General features: G+C 48.7%; 1 protein-coding gene across 5 annotated transcripts in view; it reads right to left on the bottom strand.

The window, feature by feature from the left end:
- Positions 1-26,883, bottom strand: part of LOC119956431 (SUN domain-containing protein 2-like) — a 103,077-nt gene that overhangs the window by 48,553 nt on the left and 27,641 nt on the right. For 3 of the 5 annotated variants that reach the window (XM_038783646.1, XM_038783647.1, XM_038783645.1), the window contains 7 exons: positions 24,504-24,715; positions 10,884-11,077; positions 9,973-10,131; positions 3,893-3,961; positions 3,105-3,198; positions 1,108-1,169; positions 134-267 (listed from right to left, as the gene is read on the bottom strand). In XM_038783646.1, coding sequence (XP_038639574.1) covers positions 134-267; positions 1,108-1,169; positions 3,105-3,198; positions 3,893-3,961; positions 9,973-10,131; positions 10,884-11,077; positions 24,504-24,625 — 834 coding nt within the window. In that variant the 5' untranslated portion in view covers positions 24,626-24,715. The remainder of the gene's footprint in view (positions 1-133; positions 268-1,107; positions 1,170-3,104; positions 3,199-3,892; positions 3,962-9,972; positions 10,132-10,883; positions 11,078-24,503; positions 24,716-26,883) is intronic. The other 2 variants (XM_038783649.1, XM_038783648.1) reach the window with 2 other exon arrangements.

Below are 26,883 nucleotides of genomic sequence, written 5' to 3' on the forward strand. Positions count from 1 at the left end.
ATGGAAGAATGTACAGGTTGTGGGGAGGCAGACAGAGAGGGAGAGAGAGAGAGAGAAAAAACACCCCAGGAAGAGCAATGGCGTTAGCCAGATGAAATAGGAGGTGTCATCGATTGTGCATGCTCATCCTCACCTGTAGAGAGAGATCCAAGGCAGGAGCAGCCAGCTTCTCTGGCCAAGCTGACCATTTTGAAGATTCCCTTTCTAATTTTGCTGGCATCTCAGCTCGAGACCGTGCGGTTCTATGCGATATTAGGAGCCAAACACCTGCAGAAGGATGAAGATTCTGACTTTGTGACCAAAACAAACAAGATTACTATCCATCACTGCCTTGAATATTCAGTATCAGACTGCATTTAACCAGCTCTTCTAAGTTCTTCAACCCGAGGTCTACAACGCACTCTCTTTGTATCCCAGCGCCCCATTCCCTACTCTCTTTTATTTATTGATTTTTAAATAAATTTAGAGTACTCAATTATTTTTTCCAATTAAGGGGCAATTTAGCATGGCCAATCCACCTACCCTGCGTGTTTTTTGGGTTGTGGGGCTGAGACCCAAGCAGAAACGGGGAGAATGCGCAAACTCCACACGGACAGTGACCCGAGGCTGGCATTGAACCCAGGTCCTCAGCGTCATGAGGCTGCAGTGCAGCTGGTTTGTGATGCAGAGTAAAAGGTTCAATTCCCGTACCGGCTGGGTTATTCACAAAGGCTCCGCCTTCTCAACCTTCGCCTGAGGTGTGGTGATCCTCATGTTAAATCACCACCAGTTAGCTCTCCCCCCTCAAAAGGAGAAAGCAGCCTTTGTCATCTGGGACTATGGTGACTTTACCTCAGCCTTCCATTTTACTTAGAGAAAAGAGTCTCAGTTTCCTATTCCACCCCCACTATATAACTCAATTCCCCATCTTCTTGCCGTTATATCTTTGCACCCCTACTCACTACATTGCGGTATCCCATCCCTGACCTGATTTATACCAGTCACGTCAGCTTTTCATGGAATTCTTCCTGAATTCACTTGTATCAAGATTTTTTAAACATAATAAAGTAAAGATAGCAATATTCTTGTCCATGCCTACAGGTGACTCTATATTGAGCTAGAACTTACCCAATAAACCAAGCAGGACTAGCAGACTCAACAGTAACCACCTCTTCATACTGGGGAGGCACCTGGAAGGGGAATGAAGCAAACATATTAATTAGTCCTTGCACACAGAATCTCCTTGTGCTTTCGCATACAGTACCCCTACTAGTTCTATCAGTAACAAACAAACAAAGCATCAATAACTATAGTGACTCACATACTTAATTTAACATTCAAACAATTTATTTTCCAATCCCCATCTCCCTCAGTTCTGTCCACAGACACCTATCCATTGTTGTAATGGGCCATTCTACCAAATATACCCGGAAGGTAAACACAGTAGGATACAAGGAGGTGTGTGTGTATGTGGGGGGGGGGGGGGCACCCATTCCAGCAAACAAAGCAACATTCATCAAAACTGTTAACAGAAGGTTTTGAAGGGTAGGGGCGACTAGGGGCTTTTCACAGTAACTTCATTGAAGCCTACCTGTGACAATAAGCGATTTTCATTTCATTCTCATTTTCAAAACATAATGAAGTGGAGTACAGCAGTGCTCAGTATCACTGCCAGAATCAACACGATGAGTTTGTGAAATCTGTGATAACTTGTCCTGTTTTACAGTCACCTACAAAATCCTCAACATGAAAGCACATGCAGGGCACTGGGAGTGCAAACCAATTGAAAACTGGAATTTGTGTTGAATAGAATGCTGCATATGCTGCTCGGGTTGCAGCATGTAGCCATCTAAGATGGACACTGGGCTACAAAATGGAGAACTGCTAAGGCTGCAGGGAAAAACAGTCTTAGTGAGGACAAGCAGCTTGCAGAAGACTAATTTGCATTCTGCACGCACAGAAACCAGTTTCTGGCCAGGTGCAGAGTTTCAGCCAAAGGTGCAAATGGGAAACAGATCTGCATAGTAATGAGGTGATTCAGATCCAGACCCCGCACAATAGAAACATTTAAGTATCAATGGATACTTTTCCGTAGACACCCAGACAGAATGGCGCCAAAGCAACCAACACAAAGAGCCGTAGGGACCGCCCCACCCATCGAGGAACGACCCTCAGATTGGGGGGTTTGGAAGATATCGATTGGGAGAGGCCCAATCGATACCTGGCAGGTGAAAGAACCGCCCCAACGGGGCACGGACTTCTAGGACCTACAAGAGTAGGTCCCGCACATGGTTCGGTCTGCTTGCTCCGGCCCAAGTCTGCTGCTTGCTCCGGCCCAGACTTGTTACATCGCATCCTGACTCCAGTTTCCTCACCGGCCGTTGAGCCTCAGCCATCGAACTGTAAGTGCCAATACAACGATCGCTACGTGATCCAGACCATGCTAGATCTTGACAACTTTACGAATCAGAAAGTTGCAGACCAAGAACGGGACGTGGCCTTGTTCCCTGACCTTGCCTGTTCCTGTCTAGATAAGTATTTAGTTGTTTAGTATTAGAAGTAAGTTAGTCTCTTTAGCGTATGCATGTGTATTTATTATATTTGTTATAATAAACACCAATCGTTTGGACTTACTAATCGGTGTACGGATTTATTACTTTGAACCTGACCTCGATATACTTGTGACGGTGTCTAAATACGGCACCTGGCGACTCCGAGCATAATTACACATACAGAGCCATAGTAGTGTTAAGCACACGGCCTTTAAACGGAGGCGTGTTAATCACACTCCAGTAAAACGAGCAACAAGCAGAGAACATTCTGTCTTAGATATAATGTGTGGGGTATTCTAGGTGGGGATGTCTCCTATCAACATGCCTGCGTGCCCATGAGAGAGAGAGAGAGAGAGAGAGAGAGAGTGAGTAAGGTGAGTGAGAGCGGAGGTCCTATAATTGGTAGTGTATGCGTGTGTGTGTTAGGAGGGGCCCGTGTTACGTACAGTGCGTGTTGGATATTCTGGAGGGTCAGGTGGGTTGTACATGAACTCATAAACGATGTTCTCTGTTAGGGGAAAGTGCCTAAATGTAGACAGTGTATCAAAGACCTTGCTCCCAGGCAGCACTCACCTGGACAGAGTGTAGACATCAAGCAGGGAAGCTGCAGTTGTTAACTGGTACCAAGCTGTCCCAAGCCACCAGTACACCATGGACAGAGCTTTCCCTGAAAAATAAAGCTAATAGTCAGGAGACAACGTCAAACATCCCATCACCACAAGACAACTTGTGTACAATGGAACAACTGATATTGTAGACGATCTCTGGTTTATATTAACTATTCCACAACTTCCCCTCCGAAGTAGCCATTGCACCGATCTGGGCACAACAAAGATTGCAGATGCTGTTCTCCCCTCTCACATGCAACACTTTCCTCCAGGGGCAATTGGGATAGCAACGTTGAGCATAAACCTGGAACCTCCTTTAGGCCAGAGCCTTCAGGCCAATTGTAGTAACCCTACTGTTATTCAAATTTGGATCAGATAACACCACACAGACTGTGGATTAAAAGTGTCACTTTCTGGTCTGCACCCTTAGCTCCCTAATTATGGAGAAATTACATTTTTGGGCACCAGCAGAAGGATGTAACAGATTTAAACATTGAGAGGCTGGAGCACATCAGTGACTAAGCATCTTCACCGACACTAAGACACAATCAATCCTATACAGTATTAATAACCATTCGAGGTTTACTACACAGAATATTAGGAACCGAGGTTACTGCAAATTGGTAACTTTGAATTCAAGGAAGGAGCAATGTTTCAGTATTCCACCACATTGACACCCACTTCGCTGGGTAGAAGTTGGGGATGTTTGACATTGAAATATGTTAAGACGATAAGGAGGAATGATGCCAACACCTGGAGATAGCACAGAGATCCAGTTCCATAGCTTGGCAACAGGAGAGGCCGGTGCTGAATATGCAGAACCTGGAAAGTGGGGGGAAAAAAGAAACACGTCACTAAAGCAAACTTCCCTCATGAAATCATTCAAGTTTACTGGAGCAGGCCATTTACCCCAAAGTATCTGCAACACTTTGCTAAAGTAATCTAAAACTAATCCCACAGAATTCTATCGTCCTTTGCTACAAATAGCTATCCCATTTTCCCTTAAAAGATGCAACAGTATTCACCCCAATTACTCCCTATGGTAAAACATGCCCCGTTTCAATAACCCTTGGCATAAAAAAAAATCTCCTAATCTCAAATCTTCACTCTCAATTACATTTTGCCTATGCCACTAACTCCAAAACCAGAACAAATAGTCTTTAGCTATTCATCAATTCAAAACCTTTCTGAATTTTAAAAACTATTAAATCCCCTCTTAGCCTTGACCCCACCAGTTGTATTCCCAGCGTCACAGATAAAGAAACAGTCTGTGCTCACACATAGCAAAAAGGCAACTCACCACCACCTTCTGAAGAGCAACTAGAGATAGGTAATAAATGCTGTCCTATCCAGTGAAGCCCACATTCCGTAAACACATTTTTAAAAAGACCAGGAACTGGACCAGCTATGTAAATGCTATTAATACTAAATATTAACACGAAATCTGGTTAGAGAGAGATTAGGTATTTTGTGGGAAATGGTTTGCCCCTCCCGATTCCCCAAAGCCACTCCACCACTTGCACAACACTGCACTTGCCTGGATGAATGATGGCAAAAATGCCATCCATGACAAAGTCCACTTGATCAGCACCACCTTAAACACTGCACCCTCCATCATCGGCATATGCAATAAAATAAACGCACTGCAGCAACTTTCCAAGGATATGGGGATATTGGGTAGGGTGGCAAGATGGCTCAGTGGTTAGCACTGCTGCCTCACAGCGCCAGAGACCTGGGTTCGATTCAGACCTCGGTGACTGTCTGTGTGGAGTTTGCACTTTCTCCCAGATGCTCTGGTTTCCTCCCACAGTCCAAAAGTGTGCAGGTTAGGTGGATTGGGCATGCTAAATTCCCTCCGAGGTTATGGTGAGGTTATGGGGCCTAGGTGGGGTGCGGTGCAGACTCGATGGGCCGAATGGCCTCTTGCACTGTAGGGATTATATGAGTGGGACTGACTCAATGGGCCAAATAACCTTCTGTGCCATAGTAACTAATTTACTCTATGATAGTGCCTTCTGGAAGGACACCAGGCACGTAGGAACTCCGTCACATCCAGCCTTTCCCCCCCTTTTCCTGGTCACACACCATCTGACAAGGATTTATTTATATTTTATTATAAATTTAGAGCACTCAACTATTTTTTCCAATTAAGGGGTAATTTAGTGTGGCCAATCCACCTACCCTGCACATCTTTGTTTGTGGGGACGAAACCCAGTCAAACACAGGGAGAATGTGCAAACTCCACATGGACAGTAACCCAGAGCCGGGATCGAACCTAGGACCTCGGTTCCGTGAGGCAGCAATGCTAACCACTGAGCCACCATGCTGCCCACTCTGACAAGGATTGATGCTGGGTCAAAATCCTAGATATCCCTACCTAATAGGACTGTGGGCTAGCTTTATCACATGGTCTACAGAAGCTCATGAATAAGGCCCATCATCACATTCTCCAGGGCAACTGGGAATAGGAATAAATACCAACCATGTCTATGATGCCAAGAAAGAAAATATGAGAAACATTGAATATCCCTTCTAAGTATAAATATCAATTCGGTGAATCTGCATTGTACACTCTCTATGACTTTTAAATCCTTACTATAACTGGATGTATCGACGGTGGTTTAACCAATACATTTTACCAATTTATTAATATTCCTCTTCTCTTGTTCTCATTGTCCTTATTTGTAAAATTCCATCGGACATTTATGCTCCCACACTTTCAGAATAATATATATCTGACCCCCAAGAATCTCTTAATCCATACCCACAAATTGAGGCTTGGTTTACAGACAGAAAGCAGAGATTAGGAATAAAAGATTGTTTTCAGGTTTCCATTGCATAACCAAGCGTGCCACAGGTTTCAGTGCTTGGGCCTTTCTATTTACAATCTAGATTGCAACATTCCCTCTATGGAGAGAAATTTTCCAGTCCCACTTGCATGGGAATTGTCACGGGTGGGCTGGACAATTTGACGGACCACTTAAAGGTATGTTGACCTCAGGTGGTAATTTCCACTCTCTCTAGGCAGGAGCAACTGGAAAATCCCACACACTATTTATTTGGAGCACATGGAATATATTTAAATGTACAGCTCCTTTAAATGTTCTTGCACAGCCCGTGTACTTGTGTTAAATTAAAGGGGCTGACTTGTTCGCCGACTACACAAGGGCTTTTGGGTTGCTGCACAGCCATATCGCTTGGAGGAAACATTGTTGGCAACATAGTTGGAGTGTAAGATTAAGGAGATCTTGTTGCAATTACAGAGGGCTTTGGTGAGGACACATCTGGAGTACTGTACATACCTTACAGGGAGTTCAACAAAGATTCAACAGGTTGATTCCAGGGATGAGATTCAATAGAATGGGCCTTAGAATGGAGTTTATGAGAATGAGAAGAATCTTAATACATATAGAATTGACAGGGAAGATGCTGAGAAAATTCTCCTGGGTGGGGCAGCACGGTAGCACAGTGGTTAGCACTGTTGCTTCACAGCACCAGGGTCCCAGGTTCAATTCCTGCTTGCGACACTGTCTCTGTGGAGTCTGCACTGTCTTTCCATGTCTGCGTGGGTTGCCTCCGGGTGCTCCGGTTTCCTCCCACAAGTACCGAAAGACGTGCTTGTTAGTTGAATTGGACATTCTGAATTCTCCCTCTGTGTAAACGAACAGCGACTAGGGGATTTTCACAGTAACTTCATTGCAGTGTTAATGTAAGCCTACTTGTGGCAATAATAAAGATTATTATCTTAGAATAAGGCATAGGCCATTTAAGATAAGGAGAAATTTCTTCACTCAAGAGGTTTGTGAATGCTCATTTGACAAATATATTCAAGACCGAGATCGATAAAGTTTTCTCTACGAAGAAAATCAAAGGATAAAGGTATCAACTGGGAAAGTGAGGATCAGCCATAATCTTATGAAATAACAGAATAGCCTTGAAGGGCTGAATGGCCTACTCCTGCTTCTAATGGACAAACAATCAGTTGATTGTCTATGGTTAGAATTGCAAAATGAGAGAGGACTTAAAAGCTGTAAAAAGAGCTGTCTTTATGCCTTCAGGCAGCAACAATGAAGCAGCAGAATGAATTCATTCAGTTATTAGGCTTATAACAAAAGCAAAATTGATTAAGGGTGAGACTTTAACTTTTATGTAGATTGGGAAGAGCAAATAGCTCTTTTTCACAAAGGTAGTGAATCTTGCCTGCATTCAAAATAGATATTTGCAGCAAAATCTGAGCCAAATTGAGTTAATAATCGAACAGAAAGGGAACATTTATTTAACAGGGATCATAAGATGATTAAATTCAATATAGGTTTGAAAAGGGAAAGCTTAACACAGTTACTAAGATTCTACGCTTTAGTAGGACAGGAACTGAATTGATGGCCGCAAACTGGTCAAATCTGCTATGGGCAAAACTACAGATAAACAGGCAATGTGCTCTAAAATAATTTAGCCCAATGCAGGATCAGTATATATCCCCAAGGGGAAAGAACTCTGTTTACCAAATAAAACAGACGCAGTCAACAAAAAAAAAGTGAGAGATAATATAAAACTAATGGAAAGAGCATTTTGAAGTACAAAGAACAGTGTAAATCCAGGGAACAGGGAGAGATTTTAAAAAAGCAATGACGCCAAAAATGTAGTAAGCTGCAAAAAGGAAATTGAAAGAAACTTTAGGGATATCAAGATTAGAAAATTTTTACAATTATATCAGAAGGAAGTCAGGGCAGTGTCTTCACTTTCAAAACAGATGGAGTAACACTGCAAATCAAAATAAGGAAATGGCAGACTTGTGAGAATAATAGGATGGATACAGCAGAGGAGGCCATGTGGCTTGTTGTCTGTGCCAGCTCACCACAAGAGCAACTCAGCTAGTTCCATACCCTACATATCTTTGCCAAATATTTTCTCCACAGATAATTATCCAATTCTCTTTTGACAACAATGATAGAATCTGCCCCCACCACACTCTCAGGCTGTGCATACCAGATCCTAACCATTCATTGTACAAGAACGTTTTTCCTCGTGTCGCCTCTGGTTGTTTTGTCAATCACCTTAAATCTGCTCTCAACCCTTCCAGCATAGAACATAGAACAGTACAGAACAGAACAGGCCCTTCGGCCCTCGATGTTGTGCCGAGCAATGATCACCCTACTTAAACCCACGGAACCCGTATACCCGTAACCCAACAATCCCCCCATTAACCTTACACTACGGGCAATTTAGCATGGCCAATCCACCTAACCCGCACATCTTTGGACTGTGGGAGGAAACCGGAGCACCCGGGGGAAACCCACGCACACACGGGGAGGACGTGCAGACTCCACACAGACAGTGACCCAGCCGGGAATCGAACCTGGGACCCTGGAGCTGTGAAGCATTGATGCTAACCACCATGCTACCGTGAGGCCCCTGTGGAGCAATGAGGACAATTTCTCCCTACTACCCTGTCTAGAATCATGATTTTGAACACCTCTAGCAAATTTTCTCTCAACACCTCTTTCTCCAAAGAGAAAAACCCAGTTTCTCGAATCTGTCAACATAACTGAGGTTTCACCCCGGAATTATTCTTGGAAATCTTTCCCACACCCTCACTAATGTCTTCACCCAGTAGAGGCCAAACCAGTTAGGTGTAAAGATTATTTCAATTGTAGAAAGCAGTGGGATTATCTTTCTGTGAGCTCACAGCCAACATTGCTCTGTTTAGTAATAGGGTCACTGAGGATTAGTAGTCTGAAATAACACAACTACTCCTTACTATCTATAATCCAGCATCAAGGACTGGATTATTCCACTCAATACATTCACAATGTCTTCCCCGATCCGCACCCAGTCCATTCACAGATTCCACACCCACAAGTCTAACCTGTACCAGCAGAGTGCATTCACAGCCCCCCCCCCCCCCCCCCCCCCCTCCCCCCCCGGCCCCGGCCCCGGTCCCTTCTTGTATGCAAACCGGCTGGAATTTTCTACTCCCATTCGTGTTCGACAGGTTCGGCAACGGGAGGAAAAGAATATCGTAAGAAGTCCAAAATTGCCTTTCATAATGACATGAAAGCATGACAATTGTTCCCTCTCCTCTGTCAGTGACAGGCCACGTTTCCCAACATTCAACATCGGGAACATCAATATAATAAATTTATATATAATTATCAGCCCTAAATGGCGGAATCCACCCCCCCCCCCCATCAAAAGATCCCTCCACGCGGGATACTGTCAGAATGGTGTGAAGCACAACTGGTCTCCAGAGGCGTGTACCTGGCGAGCAGTATTCCCAGGGGAGCTCGGGTGAGTGCAGTGCTTGTATTGGGGGGACGGGGGCCAGGCCTGGATGTTGGCTCAAGGATGCACCTGTGTGAACTGGTTTGCTCACCCCGAACTGGGGTGGCCTTTAAAAATGGCACCCCTGATTACAGAGTGTCTGAGTTGCTGGCTGGGTGAGCTAATCAAAGGCTGCCTGTGGCTTCAAGTTTTTTTTATTCCAAGTTCCGGACTCTATGATGGGAGAAAGCCACCACTGTGGTCAGTGGCTTCAATACTGCTTTTCCCATCTGACATCAGCCTTTGCCAACATCCCAGCCACCGAGTACATTCACTGCCACCCTTGCCTCCCCCTTTTGTATCTGCACTGAATCCATTCACCCCTGCCACTCCTCCAATTCCCATGCTGCCCGTTTCCACACCAAGTCCCATTTACAACCCCCACCTACTCTGGTTGGACTCCATGTAGTGGGGCCCTGCCATGAAGTCTAATGAAATGTACAATGGGTGATTTTTCTCCGGGGGTCAAAACATGGGGTTGGGGAAGAAAAAATGCTAAACACTCCAGTTACCCAGCTGCTCATCTTCGGAGGAGTATCCAGAAGTGGATGCTGCGTAGATATCGGAGGAATTTGGAGTTGCTGACAGCATATTGCGCTTGTAGCCATTTGCTCGCCTTACCATTCCAGACAGCCTCTCATAATTGTCCTCAAGGCCAGGTGGGTCACCACCTATTAGACATATTATAACATATAACTGATCAAAAATCATTGTATTAAACAGCAAGAGGGAACTCATTACAGCAGAGATCATAATCTCTCCCATCTTCCCATCAATGGAAGTCACACCCCAATCCACCCAATTTCCACCCAGTGTGTTAGGTCAAAATTGACCCCAATATCTATCGTACTGCTGTTTTTTTCTTTATATCAACAGCTTGGGTATTACTTTTCAGTGACGCCACAATGCCTTCCACCCACCTCTTTCACATACACCACTCAGGAATGTTCTATAAAAAAAAATACATCATAGTCTATCATGGGGCAAATGTGATCTGAAATGGTAACCACACCTGATCTTGGAAGAATATTAAGAACTTGAAAGTTAGGGTTAGAAGCCAAGGAAGGGTAAAGGAAAAATGCAGTTCCTGAGAGCAGAGCATGTTAAAGGAAGATTTAATAGAATGACAATGAACTGAGATTGGGGAAACATTTGCAGGAGAGTGAAATTAATTAAGCCAAGTACTGCCACTGGCAAGACAGGCTAAATGACCTCCTGCTGCACTGCATCATTCAACAGTGCTACGAGTCAAACTTTATAGAATTTATATGCCAAGGACTATAGCTGTGCTTCGACCTTGGTGTTAAAGCTGCTGTAAGATTCCCCATGGATATAGACAGATGCAAATTTATTACACCCCTATCCTCAGTTACTAGTCCCTGGAATCAAGATTTCTGTTAATCAACCGCTATGGAACACGTACCGATAGGCTCAGACACAGTCTCTGCTTCAGGTTCCTGCCAGTAGGGATCGTTGTTTATCGGTTGACCCAGCATGGAGGCAAGACTGCATTGACTATTCACTGAGCTGTTGGATATTGAGCGTTTCATGCTGGGCACGGGCGTACTGCGTGGCGTGGGACCTGAGCGTTTAGCATTCGGTTTTTTCTTGAATATCCTTAAAGGTAAATAAAGGTTCATTAAATCATGATGGGGTTAGTACCTGAACATGTGAAAAAAAGAGCTGCATTTACATAATGTCTAGAATTTCTCTTAGAAATGTACATGTGATTTTAAAGTGCATTGAGCCAACTTCTTTCTACTGTGACTTTTGATGTGATGAGGAATTGTCAATCATAGCAAGAGTATTTATAAACTTTCTGGTTAGCATCAAGCACCTCTTTGAGTAATAAAACTGAAAATCACTAATTCACTGGCAAATGCAATGTGTTGCTTTGTGAAACTGAATGGAAGATTTGCATTTCAAAGGACTTTTGAGGAAACCTCTGATACTTTTAACAGCTGTTACTTTAAATACATCTGCTGCGTCAGACAAAAGTTAAGTGAAAATGCATTGATTTTTCATTATACTGCCTGGACTGCTCTTCAGCTTCCAGGCTGGGGTCTCTGATCTGAGGGGGGGGGGGCAGTCACCTGAATGCGCATATGCTGTGTGTGTGGTGGTGGTGGTGGGGGGGCTGCCCATACTTGTCAGTGAAAGGGGGGGGGGGGGGGGGGAGAAAACGGGGACGGCCACAGAGGGAATCGCACCTGGGTGCCACTCCTAGATCCAGCAGAGACCAGGAGGGCGGTTCCCCCGACTCCCTTAGTCTCCAGAACGGAGAATCCAGCCCTAAATGTAAATTACAACAATGAAATGAAAATCGCTTATTGTCACGAGTAGGCTTCAGTGAAGTTACTGTGAAAAGCCCCTAGTCGCCACATTCAGACGCCTGTCCGGGGAGGCTGGTACGGGAATCGAACCGTGCTGCTGGCCTGCTTTAAAAGCCAGTGATTTAGCCAAGTGAGCTAAACCAGCCCCTAGTGAGCTAAACCAGCCTCTAAGAACAAAGAAATGGGATTAATGACAGGAGGTTTGAAAATGGTTATGACCCGAACCAGCTTGAATGTTGGGACAGAAAGCGTGTCTGGAACGGGGACCGTAGTCGTTTATACCAAAAAAAAATGCTCGGAGCATGGCTAATCCATGTTTCTGGTGTGATCGCCCGCTATCACTATGCAATGAACTGTCCACAGCGAAGGAACTGTGGGCGCGATTCTCCGCACCCGCAAAAAATCGCGAAATTGTCGTAAAAAACGGGCGCGTTTTACGACGGTCGGGAAGGGTCCATTTCCCGACGTATTCACTTCCGGGAGATGGGCTAGTAACGCGGCCGCGTCAATCACGTGCCCAATGACGACAGAACGCGGCGACGACACGATCACGCCCACGTGACGCCGCCCGACGCCGTAAAAAGGCGCGGGCGAGCACAGAATCTGTCGGCCATGATGTCGGAGCCCAGGAGAGCTGTACCCCGTTTTGTGGAGGTCGATGTCGAGACGCTGCTCGATGCTGTCGAGCAGAGGAGGGGCATCATCCGCCCGCGGAGAGGGCATCGCCAACCTGCCAGCGCGGTACGCCAGGCCTGGCGTGAGGTGGCTGCTGCCGTCAGTGCTGTGGGGCAGACCCCTCGCTCTGCAGAGCAGTGCCGGAAAAAGCTTCACGACCTCACCAGGGCTGCCAGGGTAAGTGCCAAGAAGGTGCCCCCTGGTCACAACCATCCCCCCCCCCCCCCACTTTACTTAATCACCCACCTCCCCCCCTGGCACGGGGGGGGGGGGGGGTGGAAGGGGATTGGGGCAGAGTTATTTGAGGATGGTTCACAAAGTTGTCACAGACCCAGCGCTCTGGCCCCGTGGAGAGATGCAATCGTCTTATGACCCCCAAACTGTGCCAGTATCTGAATGGACTGCTGATACCTGCCGTATTGTCATGATCTACCTATGTACCCTCCCCCAACAGGCGAAGTTCGCTCACCAGAACCGTGAGCGGCACAAGACTGGAGGGGGTTCGCCCAACTGCACCCCCTCACCACCTTTGAGCAGAGGGCACTGGACCTTGTTGGGGGGTCTGTCACCCGGGATGTCGCGCTATGCGAGGTTGGCGGATCTGCAGCAAGTGAGACAACCCTCCTTGACAAACACCCAACCCTCCTTGACAAACACCCACCCCTCCTCCATCCTCTGTCCCTTCACACACCCTGCCCACTTGGACACCTCCCCCATCCTCTGTCCCTTCACACACCCTGCCAACTGGGATACCTCCCCCATCCTCTGTCCCTTTTATACGCTGCCCACTGGGACCATCCAGCGGCCTGCCGAGCAAATCTAAATAACCCGTCTCATTCTCTTCCCTAGGACGTGATGCCGAACGACCAGGGCCGTCTGGCTGCAGACGGACACAGGCATCTACCGCCACCTCACACGGGGCCGCACGACAGAGGGTGCCCGATCAGCGGGGAGTCCCATCGTCCCCAACCCAATCTGCGGATCAGGACGCCCAGAGGGTGGCGAGAACACAAGCCACGGAAATGGCCAGGGATAACCCTCCGGACTCTGAGCGGCCCCACACCATTGAGGAGGCGCTAAATTGCGAAAACATCGGGCTTGCGGCACTGCTATCTCCCACAACATCCATCATCCCAGAGACACTCACCCCGGCGGGCCTATTTAGTGATGAGTCTTCTGGGTTACAGTCTGGTTCGCACATCACAGCTGAGCAGGTACAGCAGGTGGAGGTCGGAGCAACAGAGGGCCCGGACTCGCGGAGGCCAGACCAGGCCCAGGATGCAGCTGGCTCCCAGACGCTTTCGGAGTTCCTGGAGTTTCTCAACCCACCCGCACAGCCGATGCCTTAAGAAACCCAGGGAAACAACGACGGGATGAGGGCTGCCTTCCAGACTCTGCAGACGCTGTTAGAGGAGTCGAACCGCGTCCACGAGCAGGGAGTGGTGCCGCTCATGGCAGAGACCCAGTTCGACACCGCACGGATGGCATCCGCGGTGGAGGCAATGGGTCAGGTGATGCAAGGCATTGGGGTTAATATGCACGCGTCATCCTCGGCCCTGGACAGGGTTGCCCTCTCACAGGCAGCAATGTGCCAGAGGCAAAACGACATTGCCGGCGCCCTGCAGGCCTTGGCCCAGTCTCACCAGGTCATTGGCCAGTCGCAGCAGTCAGTCGCCAAGAGCATCAACCGACTGACACATGTGCTGGATGGCGTCGTGCACTCACAGGTTGAGATCACACAGTCCCTGGCGGGAATGCCTAACTCCCTGGACTCCGTGTCTGCAAACCTTCTGATCCTGGTGGATACCGTTGCAGGCCTCCAGGACTGGCAGTACCAGGTGTCGGTGGTGCGACGGGGCACCTCCCCGCTCGCACCTCTGTCCCAAAGTGAGGCCCGGGGGCCACCGGGCTCCCCGAGGGAGGAGGTGGTTTCGGGGCCCGTCCCATTAAGTCCTTCACGGGACGTCCCGGAATTCTCGGCCTCCCCCCGTCCCATCCCTGGTGCATCGGGTGGGCAGCAGGCAGAGCAGGGTGGCACAATATCACCCGAGACGCCCGCAGAGCAGCCTGGCCCATCAAGGCCGGGTCGCCCCAGGAAACGCTTGGCCAAGGAGAAACGAGTCGAGGGGGGCGATTCGCAGCAATCCTCCTCCACTCCTGCTGTATCATCTGGGGAGTCACGTAGAAGTAGTGTTAGGGCCCGTAAGGCAACTAAGATAGACACTGAGTAAGTTGGCACGGGTGAAGGGCACAGTTTAGTTGTAGGGTCTAGGGCACCTGTAAATAATTGTTAACATTAAACGCACTGTTCCACCTTACTTGTAATACCGTGTGATTGTTCCACAGCCACAGGATTTGTGATGGTGACCGAGTGTCGCTGGGGTTGACGAGTGGTGAAACTTCGGTGCCGGGTGTGCAGTCCCTGCACCTCCCCCCACAGCTAGCCCACGCGGGCACGTGATGGAGTGTCAGTGACGATCTCAGCGGCCACCAAGGTCTATGGTTCAGCTATTGCCATGGGTCAGACTCTCTCTAACGATTCTGAGCTCACAGCTCATCGCAGAGCGGGCTGTCCCAAAGTGGAGCAGTGTACACTGAGAGGGGGTGGAGGGGGTTGTGGTGGTGGAAGTTGTGTGTTGACCCTCTGCACGACTGGCGATGCAGGTGGTGGTTTGGTGTTCAGTGAGGATGTCACATGCGATGTGTGAACCGTGCTGCCACCAAGGCGTCGCGTGCCCGCCGTCCTCGCCGGGTCTGTCGTGCCGCCTCCTGGACATCACCAGCAACTGGGTCGTGTCTGCGTTCTGCACCCGCCACTCCACCAGCCTCCTCCTCCTCCCTCTCCTCATCCTCCTCCTCCTCCACCTCCTCTGTGCTGTCACCACTGCCACTGGCTTCTCCCTCTGCCTCCTGCAGCAGGTCATCTCTCCTCTGCACCGCGATGTTGTGCAGCGCACAGCAGACCACTACAATGCGAGCGACCCTTTCGGCCTGGTACTGCAGGGCCCCTCCGGAGCGGTCCATGCACCTGAATCTCATCTTCAGGAGGCCAAGGCAGCGCTCCACCACACCCCTGGTTGCTGCCTCGTTGTATCGTGTTTCTGCATTGGTCTGAGGCCTCCGTATAGGCGTCATCAGCCAAGACCTCAGCGGATAACCCCTGTCGCCTAGCAACCAGCCCCTCAGCCGGGGGGGGGACGTCCCTCAAACATCGCAGGGATGAACAACTGCGCCAGTATGTAGGAGTCATGCACACTCCCTGGGAACCTTGCAGAGACATTAATGATCCTCATGTGGGGGTCGCATACAACCTGGATATTCATGGAGTATGTCCCCCTTCTGTTTGTGAACACGTCCCTGTCTCCTGCAGGTGGGCGCATGGAGACGTGAACACAATCGATTGCCCCCTGCCACCTCGGTATCCCGGCCACGCTGGCAAATCCACGAGCTCGTGAGTCTTGACTTGCTTTGTCCTCGGTAAAGGAGATGTAGCGGTCCGCGATGGCATAGAACATAGAATGATACAACGCAGTACAGGCCCTTCGGCCCTCGATGTTGCACCGACATGGAAAAAATCTAAAGGCCATCTAACCTACACTATGCCCTTATCATCCATATGCTTATCCAATAAATTTTTTAATGCCCTCAATGTTGGCGTGTTCACTACTGTTGCAGGTAGGGCATTCCACGGCCTCATCACTCTTTGCGTAAAAAACCCACCTCTGACCTCTGTCCTATATCTATTACCCCTCAATTTAAGGCTATGTCCCCTCGTGCTAGCCACCTCCATCCGCGGGAGAAGGCTCTTGCTGTCCACCCTATCTAACCCTCTGATCATTTTGTATGCCTCTATTAAGTCACCTCTTAACCTTCTTCTCTCTAACGAAAACAACCTCAAGTCCATCAGCCTTTCCTCATAAGATTTTCCCTCCATACCAGGCAACATCCTGGTAAATCTCCTCTGCACCCGTTCCAAAGCTTCCACGTCCTTCCTATAATGAGGCGACCAGAACTGTACGCAATACTCCAAATGCGGCCGTACTAGAGTTTTGTACAACTGCAACATGACCTCATGGCTCCGGAACTCAATCCCTCTACCAATAAAGGCCAACACACCATAGGCCTTCTTCACAACCCTATCAACCTGGGTGGCAACTTTCAGGGATCTATGTACATGGACACCGAGATCCCTCTGCTCATCCACACTACCAAGAATTTTACCATTATTCCGCATTTCTGTTATTCTTTCCAAAGTGAATCACCTCACACTTCTCCACATTAAACTCCATTTGCCACCTCTCAGCCCAGCTCTGCAGCTTATCTATGTCCCTCTGTAACCTGCAACATCCTTCCGCACTGTGTACAACTCCACCGACTTTAGTGTCGTCTGCAAATTTACTCACCCATCCTTCTGCTCTTTTATGACCTCTAGAGTCATTTATAAAAATGACAAACAGCAATGGCCCCAGAACAGATCCTTGTGGTACGCCACTCGTAACTGAACTCCATTCTGAACATTTCCCATCAACTACCACTCTCTGTCTTCTTTCAACTAGCCAATTTCTGATCCACATCTCTAAATCACCCTCAATCCCCAGCCTCCGTATTTTCTGCAATAGACGACCGTGGGGAACCTTATCAAACGCTTTACTGAACTCCATATACACCACATCAACTGCTCTACCCTCGTCTACCTGTTCAGTCACCTTCTCAAAGAACTCGATAAGGTTTGTGAGGCATGACCTACCCTTCACAAAACCATGCTGACTGTCCCTAATCATATTATTCCTATCTAGATGATTATAAATCGTATCTTTTATAATCCTCTCCAAGACTTTACCCACCACAGACGTTAGGCTCACCGGCCTATAGTTACCGGGGTTATCTCTACTCCCCTTCTTGAACAAAGGGACCACATTTGCTATCCTCCAGTCCTCTGGCACTATTCCTGTAGCCAATGATGACCTAAAAATCAAAGCCAAAGGCTCAGCAATCTCTTCCCTGGCTTCCCAGAGAATCCTAGGATAAATCCCATCCGACTTATCTATTTTCACCTTGTCCAGAATTGCCAACACTTCTTCCCTACGCACCTCAATGCCATCTATTCTAATAGCCTGGGTCTCAGCATTCTCCTCCACAATATTATCTTTTTCTTGAGTGAATACTGACGAAAAGTATTCATTTAGTATCTCGCTTATCTCCTCAGCCTCCACACACAACTTCCCACCACTGTCCTTGACTGGCCCTACTCTTACCCTAGTCATTCTTTTATTCCTGACATACCTATAGAAAGCTTTTGGGTTTTCCTTGATCCTACCTGCCAAAGACTTTTCATGTCCCCTCCTTGCTCGTCTCAGCTCTCTCTTTAGATCCTTCCTCGCTTCCTTGTAAATATCAAGCGCCCCAACTGAAACTTCACGCCTCATCTTCACATAGGCCTCCTTCTTCCTCTTAACAAGAGATTCCACTTCTTTGGTAAACCACGGTTCCCTCGCTCGACCCCTTTAGAGGGCATAGAGGGCATCGGTCACATCCCAGATGCACCTGTGGACCGATGACTGGGAGATCCCAGAGACGTCCCCGCTCGGAGACTGGAAGGAGCCGGTAGCATAGAAGTTAAGAGCGACCGTCACCTTGATGGCAACCGGGATCACGTGTCCTCCCCCCCGTTCCACGTGGGGCGAGGTGCGACAGGAGTTGGCAGATATGTATCACCGTCTGCCTACTCAGCCGGAGTCTCCTCCTGCAGATTATGTCCGTCATTGTTAGGAAAGAGACCCGGACACGGTACACCCTCGGCCTTGGTCGTAGCCTCTGGCGCCGTGGCTGCACCCTCACTCTCTCCTCTTCCTCCTCCTCCTCCCCATGCTGCTCAACGACTGGCAACTCCTCGGCCCTTCCCTCTGCTGCTGCAGCTGGCCCTGCATCCACTGCGGGTTGTGGGTGTGGATGCTGCTGCATCGCCAAATGCAGTACAGCGGCCCCAACCACTGCGCAGAACATAGGCGTTCTGTTCACATACATTGTGCTAACCTACAGAAGGGTGGTGGGGGCAGAGAAACGGGACATGTTAGACGGAGGTTAGTCAACACCTCGGCAGCTGCCTGCCACGGGATACCTGTGTGTCCCGGTGGCCTGGACGCGCTGCTGACACGCGGGCAGCCTAACCCCTGGTCACTTTCTGCATCCAACGGCCAGTAAACTATGTCCTCCTCACGGGTGCGTCAGTGGCCTATGGCCGTAAGCCACAGGGGAACCAGTGTCCGTGTCCTCGTGACCGGCACGCCATGGCATGCTGGCAGACATTTTGTTACGGGGTTGGATGGCTCACTCGCTTACTCTCTACCTAACCCCCCCCCCCCACTCCCACTCCCCCCCCCCTCCATCTCCCCCACTTCCCCCCCCGTCTCCCCCACTCCTCCCCCCCCCGTCTCCCCCACTGCCCCCTCCGTCTCCCCCACTGCCCCCCCCGTCTCCCCCCCACTGCCCCCTCCGTCTCCCCCACTCCCCCCGCTCTGGACCCCCCTCCCGTTCTCAGGGATGCCTTCCCCGTTGTGGCCAGACTCGAGCGGTGCGCTGAGCGGTGCGCTAACCTCCTCGAAGCTGTCGTCAGCCAGCACGACTGGTCGACGAACTTAAAAAGTAGGTGTGTTTGACGCCGTGTAAACAGTGTGCGATGACGTCGGGACTTCGGCCCATCCGGGCCGGTGAATAGCGGGGGGGGCCAATTTGTAGCGATTCTGGTCGTGTCGGGGGCGTGAAGGAGGCGTTTGTCGGGAATGGCGACTCCGAAATTTTGCAGGGTTCGGAGAATAGCGGGAGGGCGTCGGACCAGCATCGCCGTAAAAATTTGCGACGCCCGCTATTCTCCGAACCGTCGTGAGTCCGGAGAATCGCGCCCTGTGTTTTTGAAATGACCCTGAAACGGATTTATCGGGAGATTGAAAATGATGATGGTGATTGCCATGATGGAATTGTATTGGTCACCGAGTTTGAATCCAGTAATGAGCATATTGATGGTCAATTCCTTCAACTGCGCAGTTTGAACAGCGGCTGCACTTAGTGTGTTGTGTGGATTGGCTTAACTGCTATCTGGAGCCTCGATTAGACAGACCGGCGTGCGGTCAGGGAGTGTGAAAGCAACTCCTGCTACAAGTACAGAGATGACAACGCATTAGCATCCTCCAAACGGGTGCTTCTCCCTTGGAAGATCGCAGGGCTCACTCGGTTTATCAATGCTGATGTGGTTTCCAGCTATTGTTAAGTTGATCTGCAATGAAGGCGGCTCAGATGACACTGGACATCTGGAAGAATGATCGAGCTATAGTGTTTGGAAAATGTGTGGATCGGCATTTTACTTGATCAGATACAAATCACGTTCACCCTCCAAAGAAATGACATTGAGCGGATTTTTCGGCCACGCCCTCCCGGCGACCAGAAATTCCAACCCGAGGTAAATTGACCTTTACATGGTCCCCATCTGTGGCGATCTTGCATGGGGAGCAGCAAAAAAATCCAGCCCAAGTGTTGGAAGCTCGCGATGTGAATCGCTTTGGAACAGCCAACATGACAAATCAATTTTTGAGAAAATTCCGCCTGATATTTTCAACAGACCCCACAACACAGCAGCAATGCACACTGTTTACATGATGCGACACAGAACTTGCCAGTTACATAACACCTTAAACCGCTCCTGCACAGTCAACCCCACATAGCTCGCAGCCATACCACACAATTCGGGGATGCCGACCTAGCCAGACTGTGGGATGTGGTTGAAATAAGACAGGATGTCCTGTTCCCCTGAGAGTCAGCCACAGGGCAGCCAGTGCCACCTGGGAGGAAGTGGCAGCAGCCATCAGCTCGGGTAAGCGCCACCAGGAGAATCGGCACCCATACCATAAGAAGGTCAATGACCTCCACCGGGCCGCATGGGTGAGTTGGCACAGGCCCTTGGCACAGGCTCCGCCTGCCAGGTCGAGGCCGTCCAATGTGAAACGGGAGAAGATGAGGGCATCCCTGGCCCTCTGGGGTTGCCGGACGCTTGCCGCTTTCGCCTGTCGTCCAGCCAACCTCCCTGGGCTCGTCCTCCACCCCCTCCTGGTCTGGGGCCTCCTCGTCCACCTCCTTGGAGTTGGCCACATGGAGCAGGTATCCTCCTACTCCATGTGGTGCCAAATCCACAAAGACATGGCACAGGTGCTTCACCGTCCCCTAGTTGAGGTGGAGCCTTTTGCAGCACACGCTGTACATCATCTGTTCAAAAGACGCATGTACACCTTTAGTCATCTCCGGTCTCCCCCTCTGGGTTCCTCCCTGGCCTGATGGGCAGCCGGGTCCACAGGGTGTAGGGCAGTGCCTCACACCCTGTCGACGCTTCTGCCGCCACCTTTTCCAGCACTTGGCTGGCCAGCAGCACCACCAGGGCAGCTTCTACAGGGTCCAAAACATCCATCCTGTGTAATATCTGTAAGAATGAGGACAGAGTGAGAGATTGACAACCAACGGCATATTCCACCCTGACACCCTCCATTCCCCCCATTGCTCCCACCCCCAACCGCCTACCCCTCGCACCCCCAGTCGCAGCTAGGGCCCCCAGTTACCGGACCGTACAACCATGTACCCCATACACCCACACGTAACCTTACTTGGACCAGGCACTGGTCCACTCCCGACTGCCAAAATGTCCCCGGTTGTGGTGTTGCCACCCGCAGTGTTCAGTCACAGTGTCCAGGTGTCACAGTCTGATTGGAATGCTAGACAATAATTCCCACATGCTACATGGCACGCCAACACACAAGAATACACTTGGAAGCTGTGAAGTGCACATTTAACTACAATTGCTAATTCCCAACTACCAATAGCCTTCAGTCGCGCGGTCAGTGAGAGTTATGGATGGTAGGTGGGGCAGACTGGTGCGGGGCTTGGGTTGCACCAGGAATGGGAACACACGATCCAGCGGTGGCATGGCGGACCCACTTGAGTCACCCATTCCCTCCCCCCCCTCCCCCAGGCCATTGTTCATGCACCCACCACCACTGATGGTGGTGCACCCCAATCAAACCCCCCCCCCCGTCCCCCTCTCCCCTTCAAGCACATGGGCATCAACCCCAGTGCCCCTGGGCTCATTGCCCGAGAGCAAAGATGGCTAATCACCTTCCCGGATCCTCACAGCAGCCCTTCTGCCAGTCTCAAATTTTAAAAAAGGCGTACTAATCGGCGCCCTCATTACCACTTGCTGGGGAAGCGGATGGATCAAGGGAGGCCGTTAGATGGGGCGCTGTTACAGTTAATAGTATGGCAATTGGCCTTAAGTGGTGATTATTGGATTCTTGCCACACTACAGCAGGTTCCTGATTTTGCCAACTGCGGTGGGCTGGTTAGATCGCAAACCGATCGGTGCCCAGCATGGTTCCTGTTTTCAACTTCTCCCGCAATCTAATGGCCTTGTCGCGCTCTCGCTTAAGAGCAACGCAGCCATTAAATTGCACACTAAATGTGGGTAATAGTTTGGCGTGAATCTCACCAAAAAAGACCCCGCGAAATTCGCCCAAAATGACAATTAGAAATGTTTCAGTTAAATTGTGCCCAACATTGAGTCCGTATGATTCTTCTTCAGACTGGGAACAAACTCGAAACAGTAACTCTGGGGAGCATTTTCCGTCTCCTTTTTTGGAGGACAAGGTGGGGAATCGAATCTAGTGGGAGTCCCAAAGCGGCCTTTATGCCGGCAGGATTTTCACACTCCATTGTCCCCACCCCTTGCCAGTAAAGGAACTCCTGCCATGCAATGATAGGAACCAGATTTAAATACATTTTAATATAATTAAACATATTCAATTCTGGTCCCCATAGTACAGGAAAGATGTTATTGAACTGGAGACAGTGCAGAGGAGATTCATGAGGATGTTGCCAGGATTGGAAACATTTAGTTATTCGGAAAGTTAGGTCAGAGTGGATTAGTTTTACTTGGGAGGGTCGAGGGGTATCTTAGTTGAAGTGTACAGTTCTGATGGACCGAGATGGACAGCGCAGATGAGGCTCCAGAGGCACGGCTCCGGTGGTCTACCAGCAATGACGAGGTGGTCACAGGGGAGAGCGGGAGTTTGGAAATGGTGCATTTTGAAATTGAAGCTGCTGATACAACAGAAGATCAGCCATTGACTGAGCCAGAGATGGAAGAAGTCATCCCAACCTTAGAGAAACTGGCCTCAAAGGTATGTGGTGACCCGTTCCAGGCCTTTGAACCGGTTCCTGTAATTTGTTCCCAAAACATCAATGACACCGATGACAGATGGGAGGACATAGATGACAATTGCGATGACAGCAACATGGGGATTGCTATAGTCGGCAACTCTGAGGCTGACCCTGAGGAAGAGTTGATGACAATTTCATTATGCAGCTCCACAGACCACTCTCACATTTGTGAGTTTGATAAAGATGACCCAGTGCCTGGATCAGCTCAGCCAGAGAGTATTGTCATCTCGAGTGACGAAGAACAAATGAGCGAAGCTCCAGCAATCCAAGAAGGGGTGAGACCTGCAACCCATTCTTCCAATCTTCACTCAGACACCAGAAACAGAGGTATTCCAACATGTCAGTGAGGCCACACAAGTGGGCGTGGTCATACCACCCAAAGATGATGCAACGTCTAAACCTCTGCAGACCTTTCAGCCAACAACCAGCACCATGCTTGAGGCTGCTACGGGAAAAAAAAGCAAGATACACACCAAAATCCATCACCATGTTCTCAAAGTAAAGAGGAGAAGACTGGGAGAGCTAACTCATCCCACCAACAGACCAGCAATAAATACAGTCCCAAGTGGCAAACAACATTATGCAAGGAAGCGAAAGAGAAAGTGACTAGTAACCCAAGAATGGCAGTCATGGACACAGGCCTTTCAAAGGCACAGTGCAAAGAGCAAGAGAAACAAGAGACCGGCACGTAAACCAGTCTTCGAAGAGGCTGGCAACAGCTCGAATGATCACAGAGGTGATCCTGTGAGGGAGGCACAATGATCTGTGTAAAGGAAAAGGATATTTGTCAGGCACAGCATGTTTATGGGCACCTTAGTAAAACTTGTTCACTTTATTAGCCAAATAATATGAATGTATAAAGTTTAACGATCAATGTTGCTTGTAAAAGTATCTTAATGTTTTGTGAGGGAGGGAGATGTGGTGATATGCCTATGGGCTATATCATAGATGGATGGTGTGTGACCTCCAACCAGCAGGTGGCAGTGCAGACCCAACATGCGGTCTCAAGACCAAGGTCATGTGATCAGTAACTCTCATACAAGGGGAGACACATCGGGCCATCTTCAGAAGACGATTGAGGGGATAATAAGATATACAAGTGGTCAGTGCTAGGTGCAGATTCCAGAGGGATAATAAACAGACTCCATGATAACGTGTTGTCTATAGCAGGTTATCATCTTACCACACGAGACTCAATAAAAGATTCTGGTTTGGACAAGTTGAGGTGTTTGGTGGATTCCTTCGTATGACATAAAAGACCAAACAGCATTAAGCCTCTTCTGTTCCCTAATTTTATTCAGTGTCTTGCACTGCGCAGCCGATCATTGTCATGGTCACAGACACCCCGATTCAAGGTGTGTCTACAGCACCAACAGTGTGTGGTTCACAGTGAGAAGGAAAGCTTTATACCACAGTAACAGTCACTAGTGCCCTATCTGTGAGTTCTGGAGTAAGAACTGCCCCAACTTCCTAATCAAGCTGCAAATCACTTTGGTCCGTAAAAACAGCTGCCAGACATGCCAACCTCTCCTGGCCACTGTACACCTCAATGAAAGTGGAATTCATTGGTTAATTTCTAAAATCTCTTCAGTATAACGCGATCTTAAAGTGGTGATTGAGGATGACAAGTTGACAGAATTTTGAAATTTACATTCTAGTTTCGCTTTGCTTTAACAGACAGGGGAGAGTTGGGAAAGAATGATTCGACAAGACAATGGAAACACCTGTTTCCTGTCGAGTTGCTAATTGAGAACACAGTTTTAAAAGTTAGCGGGACCCACCTGACGGGACTCTCCTTGTAGGACACAACACTCCCGGTAACAGATCCGCCACTGCTGCTCGAGGCATCATCATCATCTTGATAGTAACCACTTGCTGCAAGACGTGTGCTACGCCGTGACATCCTCAACGGGTTCTGATACTCTCACACCGAGGGACAGCAACTCAAACTAAACTCAAAGGGAAGCAGAATCCATTACACCCACATCGCCACCTAAAGAGACAACATACATGAGATGTTAAAGGGACTGTTTAACAGTCCATGTATACGTCTATCACTGTAAAACAAAATTAGCTACAGTACTGGTGGGGAGAGGACTGTCACTGTAGAACATAGGGGTTCAGTACTGGTAGAAACGGCTCTGTCACTGTGTAACACTGGGGTACAGTACTGGTGGAGACGGCTCTGTCACTGTGTAACACTGGGGTACAGTACTGGTGAGGACAGGTATATCAATGTATAACACTGGTACAGCATTGGTGGGGACAGGTCTATCAATGTATAACAGGCACATTACTGTGAAGTCAGGTCTGTCACTGTAAAACACTGGGTACAGTACTGGTGGGGAGAGGTCTGTCATTATTTAACACTGGTACAGTACTGGTGGAGATGTATAACACTAGAGTACAATACTGGTGGGGACAGGTCTGTCACTGTATAACACTGGGGTACAGTACTGGTGGGAACGGGTCTGTCACTGTGTAACACTGGGTACAGTACTGGTGGGGATGGGTCTGTCACTGTGTAACACTGAGGTACAGTACTGGTGGGGACAGGTCTGTCTCTGTACAACACTGGGATATATAGTGCACTGGATATGCGGATTGGCAATTGTATGTGTGACTTGATGCCTTCTGCAATACTGCAGGTAGTGCAGAGTTACAGCCACATTTCAACATCATGTTGACAAAACAGCAGCAATGTTGAGCAATTGACAATTCACATTAAATAATCCCAATTACAGATTGGTTCATCATTCAGCATTTTACTCTCTCTGCTTCAGCATGAGTCACCAATGTTTCCTTCCATTCCTCCAACTATTTGAAATTTGAGCAACGCAGTACAGAAGAAAATGAGAAAACAAGAATGTCAGAACTACAAGAACTGGCATTGCATCATAAAAGTACTGACCACAACACCACCAGCTGCTCCATCGCCTTCAGAAACAGACTGAACACAACATCAACTGCTAGTCACTCACTCGCCACACTGTCAGGGCATCAGCAACTGCTGCTGGGGTCACTTCACTACCACATGTTGAGAGCAGGCTGGAATCAGCAGTACACGCAGAGTGTGAGGGAAATGAACAGAGGTCAGTGACACACACTGGGTGTGAAGGGAATGAACAGAGATCAGTGATACACACTGGGTGTGAGGTAAATGAGCAGGGATCAGTGATACACACTGGGTGTGAGGTAAATGAGCAGGGATCAGTGATACACACTGGGTGTGAAGGGAATTAACAGAGGTCAGTGATACCCAGTATTAAAAAAAACACAATGCATGAAATGGGTAAGGTTAATCGGAGTTGAAAAGCTTCCAGGCACTCTGACAAACTGCTGTGTGGATGTTCAAAGAGACGTGGGTGTACTTGTACAAAGAACACAAAGTTAGCATGCAGGTACACAAAGCAACTTGGAAGTTAAAGATACATTGGCCTTTATTGCAAAGGGTTTGGGGAACCAGATTAAGGAGGTCTTGCTACAGTTGTACAGACTTTGGTGAAGCCACACCCAGATCTCAGTTTTGGCATCCATATCTACGGAACGATATACTTTCATTGTCTTGGGAGATGGTACAGTAACAGTCGTTTTTAAAATTCTTTTCATAGCTTGTGGATGTCGTTGGCTAAGCCTATCTCTAATTGTCCTTCGGAAGTTTCACTAGACTTGTTCCTAGCATGGAAGGGGAGGGTTGTCCTCTGGCCAGAGGCTGCGTAAACAGGGTCTACATTCTGTGGAGTTAGGAAGAATGTGAGGTGATCTCATCAAAACATACAAGTTTCTGAAGAAGCTTGACAGGGTAATCATTGAGTGGTTGATTCTCCCTAATTGGGAAATCTAGAACACGGGGACAGTCTGAAGATAGGAGTCCAATTATTTAGAACTGAAATGATAAGAAATGTCTTCACTCAGGATGTTGTGAATCTCTAGCTCAAGAGACTTGAGAATACTTCATTAATAACACGGTAGCACTGTGGTTTGCACTGTTGCTTCACAACGGCAGAAACCTGGGTTCGATTCGCGGCTTGGGTCACTGTCTGTGCGGAGTCTGCATATCCTCCCCGTGTGTGCTTGGGTTTCCTCCGGGTGCTCCGGTTTCCTCCCACAGTCCAAAGATGTGCAGGTTAGGTGGACTGGCCATGATAAATTTCCCTTAGT

The sequence above is a fragment of the Scyliorhinus canicula genome, chromosome 23 (assembly GCF_902713615.1).
Source record: "Scyliorhinus canicula chromosome 23, sScyCan1.1, whole genome shotgun sequence".
Lineage (NCBI taxonomy): Eukaryota > Metazoa > Chordata > Chondrichthyes > Carcharhiniformes > Scyliorhinidae > Scyliorhinus > Scyliorhinus canicula.